The following is a 9,194-nucleotide window of genomic DNA, read 5'->3' on the forward strand; positions in this document are numbered from 1 at the left end:
ACCGGCCTGGATGAACTTCACTGACACCGGTCATTTTGTGACACAGCCGTTTCCCAGAATGACCGGTGTCATACATAGTGTGAACCCGGCCTTAAAATGTTTAGACAAAAGATCTGCGAATCATCAGCAAGTGACCAGCGACGATTTGAGAACAAGTCGAAAGGCCATTATTAACGATTACTCGCTCATTGCTTGACCGTTAGCTGTGTTTACACAAGCCGATAATCACTCAAATGTGATCGTTATCCTGCAGATTTGAACAATAATCGCTTTGTGTAAACGGACCATAAGTGAATGGAGAGGAGCTACATTTACTCTGTATGGAACATCCAAATAGAGTCAAGCCCTGTACCTACTGATCAAATACTTATGACCTATCTTGTACATAGCAGATAAATGTAAAGCTTAAAATTACTCCTTTTATTCATTAAAATACGTGTGTGGTGACTGGGTTTGACATATGGATTAAAATCATTGTATTCACTTGTAAACTGGTATTGCAAATATATAGAATTATGTAAATAAAAAAAAACTAAAGTACAGGCCTCCAAAAATTTGGTACTGGCATCATTACTGAAGCTATGATTCGATAAGATCACAGATCATGTTAGTGACAAGCAGCACCGAGTTATGGCACCATGATGAGAGCGGAGGCGTTAAATAGTGGCACATATCTGCATTTACAGTCATTCCCAGTGTGCCCCATGCCTATGAGGAAGCCGCTGTTGCAGCAAGACATGTCAGGAGACACTAATGGTGTGCATATATTTGCATATCACAATATCAGTTTATAATTGCCTACAAAATATAGCGGCTTTAATTTACACATCCAATTACCATGTATGTTTTTTTAATAGGAGTTAATAAAGAATATTTTTATAGCCTGTTGGAGAAGAGATTAAGACCATGACTTGAATGTGATAATAGGGCTTGTTTCATTAGGACAATACAGAGATGAACAATTATTTTCAGAAAATAACAACATGGAATTTCCCTTTATATAGAAAAGGTATATTCTAAATGCATTATTATCAACCCTCTGACCTTCCTACCCTTAGAACCAGTGGCAAGACCCAGGGCCGGCGTCAGCACAATGCTTACCTGGGCAAGTGCCAGGGCCCACAGCATCTCTAGGGGCCCAGAGAGGGAGAGGGGCCCGGTTTTCTGATGTTCAGCCCGCTCCCTGTATTGCAGGGTGAGAACTGAACATCAGAAGACACAGGAGACGGAGCAGGACATTTCCAGTATTACACCCACATCCAAGATGGTTCTGTACTTGTTTTTCTCTTCTGCTTTTCTATTTTATGTAGTACAGAAGGTTGTGTGACCCTTGTGCCAGTATCTCAACCACTAACACTATATTGTCTATAGAGTAGGTGCAGAAAGAGGATTGGGCCTGTTTTAAAGTGACTATGTCCCCAACAAAGAAAATACTTTTGTATTATACGTATTGTATTGTATTATACTTGCGTTATTTTTTTCAAATTTAAGAAATGGTGCTACAAAATCTCCTAACTACACAGTCCTTGGAAGGAGTCATGTGAATCTTCTTGTGACAATGTCTGGACGCAGCGTAAAAATATGAAAGACTCTTTGTAGTGCGGTCTTCAGGTCTTTGCTTCTTAGACTGTAGATTAAGGGGTTAAGTAAGGGGGTGATTAATGTATATATAACAGTGACTGTCTGGTTCAATGCAAGGAGATTACTTGTGTTAGGAACATAGTAGATAAAAGTTACTGATGCATAAAATATGAAAACCACAGTCAGATGAGATGTACAAGTGGAGAAAGCCTTACGTCTTCCAGTAATGGTACGAATTTTGGCCACTGTGCTAAAAATTTTGACATAGGGGTAAAATGTGGCAATAAAGGCTATACTACCAAGAACACCTCCTACTATTATTACAACCAGAACATTGATGAAAGTGTCAGTACAGGAGATCTGAAACAAATGGGGCAGATCACAAAAGAAATTTTGGATGAAGTTGGGACCACAGAAAATCAACCTTTTTAAACATAAGGTACAAATGATGGGTGCAAGAAGTCCAAACAACCAGACCAAAGACACCAGCTGGCAACACATGCCCCAAGACATGATCTGAGAGTAATGGAGGGGGTGGCAGATGGCTACATATCTGTCATAAGACATGGATGACAATAAGTAAACTTCAGAGCTCCCAAAGTAAACCACAAAGAATATTTGCGCTATGCAGTCTGGGAGGGAGATGGACCAGTTTTTGGTGCTGAGGTCAAAGAGCATCCTTGGGGCAGTGACTGATGAGTAGGACATGTCCAAGAATGCTAAGTTTCCAAGAAAGAAATACATGGCTGTATGAAGATTAGCACAAGTAAGAATTAGAAGAATGATAATAAAGTTGGTGAAGAAAGTCATCAGGTAAATGAAGAAGAAGATAGTGAAAAGGATATAGATGATCTTCTCATTTTCTGATAGACTCATTAGAAAAATGCTGGTGATCATTGTTTGGTTATGTATCATTTTTCCCCAAATTTTCAAAATGAAAAAAAAAATAAAAATAAATTAATGGCAAAAATGAAACATTAGGAGAGTTTGAATTGTGTGAACCCAGTGGGTGAACATCGAGACGCGGATATAACATTGCTAAGACTGCTTACAGCATCCTTCCATTTAAAACTCAACAGTGCTCCCGGGAGATGAAGCCACAGAAGCCCAAACCGCTTCTCTGCACACCCTTTAATAGTGTAATAGGGACTCAGGAGGCTCAATTTCATGGTTCTTTATAGTATATTCTAACCATTAAATATCTACAATGCACAGGTCTATGGTGAGTATCCTGAATAATTTCCAAGACTTAACACAGATATCAAAGGGCTTATGTGCATGAACAGTATATGGAACATGCTTTTTGATAGCTCACCATGAAACATTCCTTCTTCAAGAGAATATGTAGTTAGAAAATGACCTATTGTTTAAATAAATTTAAATAATGTTAATCATATTATTTAAAGAATGTTAGTGATCTTTTTCTAATGTTCCATGTTACTAGCTATTTTTTTTTTAAATCCTTAAACCATGCCGTTTCCATTCTGACCACTAAGCCTAAGGCGATACTGATACAGCACAGGCAAGATGGCTGCCCCTATAATAATATACAAAAGAGAACATCTTTTAGTAATTTGTAAAAACTATAACTAGACAACACATTCAATTCAAGGTAGTTCTTAGTCTCTCTGGAGACCAGAAAAAAAAAGAATGCTTTCACAAAAGTGGCTATTAGCTGCAGTCCTTTCCCTGGCTGTAACAATCTGTGGTTTAGCAACAATATTGGCTCATTTTGTACTTTGAACATTAAAACCCTAGCATGTTAAGTGTCAAAGGTAATGGTGCGTTTACACAGACAGATTTATCTGTCAGATAAATCTGTCTATGTAAACGCACCATTAGAATAACAAATACAATGAAAGAAAGTCACAAATTTTATGTTATGACCAATAGAGCTAGAGACATTTATGTAATAATCAGGGCGGATATATCAAACTGGTTGCACAGGTGTCCAGCAGGCTTGGACCATGGTGGGCTCCAAGCTAAAGTGCCCCCCACCTCCCAACATACTGATGAGCGCTTGCAGTTGAAAGAACTGCTGTGAAGTCCTATTGGCTCCCCACCCTGCCAATCACTCTTGTGGCCACAGGCAGCATCGTGCTTCTCGCCATAATAGGCTGCTCTCTCCCCCACCACTCCAGCGCAAAATTGATGTTACTCATGCTCAAAGAGCAAAGAGTAGACACAGGGTGCAGAACTGCAGCTAGGTAAGTATGACTTTTTTTTTTTTTAAATCACACAGGGGGGCCTACTGGGAGTGGGGGTCTAGTAACAGGACAGGTACCTAACATTGGAGATGCTATTTGGTGCTGATAGTGTGTGTGTGGACTAACAGGGGGATTATCTACAGTTAGGTCCCTACTATATTGGGGGATGCTACATATTGGGGCACTAACTGTCAAGGGAATTACACATAGGATGATACCCACTGGTGATGTGGGGGGCTAAAAGGACAGATGACTAACATTGTGGATGCTTTCTACTGGGGTGGGGTGGTAATTGTGGGCTAACTGACTGGTATTCCCTAAAGGGTGTCCCTACTACATTGGGGAATACCACATTTCCTGGGGGCAGGTTGGCTCACTGCCAGGGGGATTACCTACAGGGGGATGTCTGCTAGGAAGAACGTGCCAACTACCAGGGGAATTACTTACAAAGGGATGCCTACATGGGAATTTTTGGCACTAACCACTAGGGATTTACCTACAAGGGGTGATATGACTGTATAGGTGCACAGAGGAGCCTAACTACTATATGGGGGCAAGAAAATGGAGCCTGACAACTATATGGGGGCACATGGACCTAAGGAGGCACAGAGGGGTGTAACTGCTATATATGGGACACAGAGGGGTCTAACTACTATATGAAATCACAAATACTTTCTACTATGTAAGGTGGTTAGAGGGGGCCCTAAGTTTGATTTGAGGGCCTGTATTCTGTCTGTATACTATATAGAAAAGTGGATACTGTTATAGTATGGAATCATACAGACGGGGAGTTTGTATAGAGATGAGTATGATGCTAGAGTGAAGAACCTAAAATGTTTGTCTTTCAGATTCTGGAGGTACAAGTTGTAGCTGGGTGATGTCTTCATGATGGCTGGGCCAGATGGAGAGGGAAAGTGACCGAGTCCGATCAGAGAAGATCACTGATATGGTGTGCAGAGCCTGTCTACCATTGGGTTGCTAGCAGGGCCGTTTTAATACATTGGTGGGCCCAGTGCACAGCCCTCAAGAGTGGGCCCCCCCCTTCCCTTTCGGCACATTGTATAATGTACTGAATTTGCCCCCACACTGTATCAAGAGCCCCAATACATACAGTAGTTACCTTATAACACTATTTCCACCATACAGTGTTTACATATTACATAAAAACTGCACTAAACAAAACAGAAAGATATCACCAATGATACTATTACATAATACCGCCACATCATGACCCCTAACACTACAATCCTATAACAGAGTGCAGTTACATCCAGTGACTCACCGGGGGCGTCTTCTCCGATCAGAGTCTACCTTTTCTTTTTCTCTCCATCCAGCCTGGGCCACCTTGAAGTCTTCCCCTGGCTGTGAATCTTCTCTCCAGAATCTGCCAGACAAATATTTTAGGCTCCAACACATACAGTAGTTAGGTCCCTTGTACCCCTATACAGTAGTTACACCCCTCTGTACTCCTACATAGTTACACCCCTCTGTGCCTCCATAGTTTTAAGGTGTCCCTGTAGTATATAGCCCCTCATGTGCTCCTCCAGTTATATACAGCCCTCCTGTGCGCTCCCCCATTAGTATATAGCCCCCCTGTGCACTCTCCCCAGTAGTATATAGCCCCCCCTGTGCTCTCCCACAATAGTATATAGCCCCCCTGTGCTCTTCCACAATAGTATGTAGCCCCCCTGTGCTCTCCCCCATAGTGTATAGCCCCCCTGTGCTCTCCAATAGTATATAGACCCCTATGCTCTCCCACAATAGTATATAGCCCCCCTGTGCTCTTCCACAATAGTATATAGCCCCCCTGTGCTCTCCCCCATAGTATATAGCCCCCCTGTGCTCTACAATAGTATATAGACCCCTATGCTCTCCCACAATAGTATATAGCCCCCCTGTGCTCTTCCCCAATAGTATTTAGCTCCCTGTGCTCCCCAATAGTATTTAGCTCCCTGTGCTCCCCAATAGTATATAGCTCCCCTGTGCTCCCCAGTAGTATATAGCTCCCCTGTGCTCCCCCATAGTATATAGCTCCCCTGTGCTCCCCCATAGTATATAGCTCCCCTGTGCTCCCCTATAGTATACAGCCCCCTGTGCTCCCCCATAGTATATAGCTCCCCTGTGCTCCCCCATTGTATATAGCTCCCCTGTGCTCCCCAGTAGTATATAGCCCCCTGTGCTCCCCAGTAGTATATAGCCCCCTGTGCTCCTCCATAGTTTATAGCTCCCCTGTGCTCCCCAGTAGTATATAGACCCCTGTGCTCCCCCATAGTATATAGCCCCCTGTGCTCCCCCATAGTATATAGCCCCCTGTGCTCCCCCATAGTATATAGCCCCTGTCCTCCCCCATAGTATATAGACCCCTGTGCTCCCCCATAGTATATAGCCCCCTGTCCTCCCCCATAGTATATAGCCCCCTGTGCTCCCCAATAGTATATGTGCTCCCCCTCCCATATAACATTGAAAAAAACAAACACTGTTACTCACCTAGGTCCACGCGTTCCTCTTCTCTTCCCTCTTGTGGCCGCACTTCCTGCGGTCACAAGAGGCTGCACTCCCCTTACCCTCGCGCCGACGCTCCAGTGACGTCGGGCGCTAGAGGGAGAGTGCGGCCTCTTGTGACTGCAGGAAGTGCGGCCACAAGAGGGACTGACAGGGAGGGAGCCAATGGCTCTCTCTCTGTCAGTGTCGCTGCTGCTGCAGCGCTGACGCGCCGCAGCAGCGAACGGGGGGGGGGGGGGGGCAGGGGCAGCGGCGAACGGCGGGGCCCTGCAGGGGGCACCATGGAGGGGTAAGTAGATTACCCATCCATGGCGCTCCCCCCTGACAGGCTGGTGGCCGGAGCCCTGTGCGACCGCATTGGTCGCACATAGCAACGGCCGGCCTGCTCGGGGGGCCCCTTTAACCAGTGGGCCCGGTGCACGTGCACCATGTGCCCTCTGGTTAAAGCGGCCCTGGTTGCTAGCAATGTAACTGTGCCAGGGCTTGCCTTGCAGTTCCTGACACAGTTATTGGCGTCGCCTTCTACTGCTGTCAATCAATGTAAAAGTATTATCAATATTTTCATCAATAACATTTTTATTAATGAAGTTATATTTCAAAGTTATCTATTGCAAAAAATGTGCAGCGCTCAGTAAAAAGAATGGTTGTCAGCTCAACGCAGTGATCCCAGCTCTACCCAGGCTCTGCAGACCTTATAAATGATTGTAGTTACATCCATTGACTCACAGGGGGCATCATCAAGTTATTTGCTTTTCATTTTCTTCTCCATCTGGCTTAGGCCATCTTGAAGACTTCTGCTAGCCAAGACTTGTTTCCACAGACAAACTTGCCAGACAAACATTTTAGTCTCCTCGCTCCAGCATCATCCTGATCTCTATACAAACTCCCCATGTGTATTGCTTTACAAAATAACAGCAATCTCTCTGTGCCCCCATATAAGCTGTTATAGCCACTTGAAAAAGCCAGCAGACGCTGGTGAATTATGTTAGGGGAAGGTATGGAATAGATTTCAACTACAGTTACAGCTGTCAACAGAAGATAGTCTGCAGCGTAGTGACTATACTATAGGAGGCAGTTTACCTAGCAGAGGAGCATGGCTTGAGCTTTATAGCTCCTCTCCATATAAAGGTCAGTAAATCGCAAGCGGTACCCCCTACTCTTGGTATCTATCAATGATATAGCTCAAGTGAAAAAATACTAACAGCAGTAACTGAATTTTAATCACTCGATTCACATTGCACACATTTAAATTGAGCTATTAAAAGTAAAATGTACTATATAAGGCAACTGGGGAAAGAGGGGTATCAGTAAAGTGTTACTGTCATTTCACAAAACTTTTGACATGTCATAGAGACATGTCAAAAGTTTTGATTGGTCCAGGTCTGAATGATCAAACCTGTACCCATTGGTAGATAGAGCTGGATGAAGACCGTGCTAAGCTAAGACCGCATGGTCTTCTCCCGGCTCTATGTCCCGATTGGTACTAGTGATGAGTGAACATGTTCAGAAATGTTTGTATGTTTGTATGAACATGACGCTAATTGTTCATGTTCGCCGATCATGACCCGGCTGGGTCACGGAGCGGCCAGTCTCTGAAAAAATCATCCCGACCGGTACTGCAGTACCGAGCGGATGATCTTTCGGCCCTCAGAGTTCTGATGCGGGCGCATCCCTACACACCTGCATCAGAACTTTCCACTGCACACTATGGAGCGAGCAGCCGCAGCCGCTCGCTTCATAGTGTGCACTGACATGGTCTTCTACGGCCGCTATTCACTAAATATTGACATGTCAGTTGTCTGCGGCGCCGCTAGGGGTCCCTTCCGGAGCGTATACTATGTGTATACGCTCCGGCCGGGATCCTATAGACACCCTGCCAATGTTTTTTTTCGGATTAACTACGGGTGTTGTTGCAATCGGCAACAAAGGCTGTAGAAATACGAAAAAATACGTTGTGTGAACATAGCCTAAGGGCTATAAGTAAGTTCTTACGTAGTGTGAACTGTGCAGCCGTAGATCCTATACTTTCCATTGTACGCAAACTACGTAAATCTCCGGCCGCTTATTCAAGGAGCGCGCTACGGCTGGAAACTTACGTAGTGTGAACCCAGCCTAATACTGTAAGTTTATTATTTGTTTGTGAATGTTCGGCGAACACAGACACAAACCAATTACGATAATTTTTTTAATGTTCGTGTTCGGGATCCGAGCCAAACATCAGGATGTTCGCTCATCACTTATCGGTATGGGTCTAAATACCCATATAAGCAGTTGCACCCATTTTGTGCCTCCAAATAGTAACCAGGCCCCTCTGTGCCCAAATATAGTAGACAAGCCTCCTCTGTGCTTCCATATAGTATTAGGTCCTCTCTGTATCACCACATAGTACTAGGGATCTTCTGTGTCTACATATAGTATAAAGCCTCTCCTCTAGGCCCATCTCTGTGTTCCATATAAGTTCTTTCTTTGCCTATATAAAGTGTAGGTCTCCTCTGTGCAGCCCCCATATAGTATAGGCCTCCTTTGTGTAGCCTCTCTATTGTATAGGCACACTCTGTGTGGCCCCCATGTGAGAAAAAAAAACCCTACTCATTGTTTACACCTCTTGCCGCATCTATTCTCTCTCTTTCCAGTCGTCCAGACTCCAGAAGCTACCCTCCCAGCTTCCAGTGGAGGTATCGTCATACTCAGTTGCAACCTGCATTAAAAGTTCCCTTCTCCTTGCTCCAGTTCAGCTTTCCCTTTAGCTGTATGTACACTCAAGCTCCCCCAAGAATTTAGGACATAAATTACAGATCCCCCGGCAGGTATCCCTTCTATCTGCAGAGGGATCAGCAACTCTCCTCCAAAGAATCTGTGAGGAATGAAAAGTGGAATCAGTTTTGAACACGGATCTCAAATTTT

General features: G+C 44.2%; 1 protein-coding gene across 1 annotated transcript; it reads right to left on the reverse strand.

Annotated features, from left to right (window-relative positions):
- Nucleotides 1–1,536: 1,536 nt before the first annotated feature.
- Nucleotides 1,537–2,496, reverse strand: LOC138789311 (olfactory receptor 1G1-like). Its single transcript, XM_069967913.1, has one exon. The coding sequence runs from the start codon at nucleotides 2,494–2,496 to the stop codon at nucleotides 1,537–1,539; it is 960 nt and encodes a 319-aa protein (XP_069824014.1).
- Nucleotides 2,497–9,194: the final 6,698 nt, after the last annotated feature.

The sequence above is a fragment of the Dendropsophus ebraccatus genome, chromosome 4, assembly GCF_027789765.1.
Source record: "Dendropsophus ebraccatus isolate aDenEbr1 chromosome 4, aDenEbr1.pat, whole genome shotgun sequence".
In the NCBI taxonomy this organism is placed as follows: domain Eukaryota; kingdom Metazoa; phylum Chordata; class Amphibia; order Anura; family Hylidae; genus Dendropsophus; species Dendropsophus ebraccatus.

Excerpts from the sequence above, each read along its gene's own strand:
- LOC138789311 (XM_069967913.1), bottom strand. The coding sequence starts at position 2,496 with ATGATACATAACCAAACAATGATCACCAGCATTTTTCTAATGAGTCTA.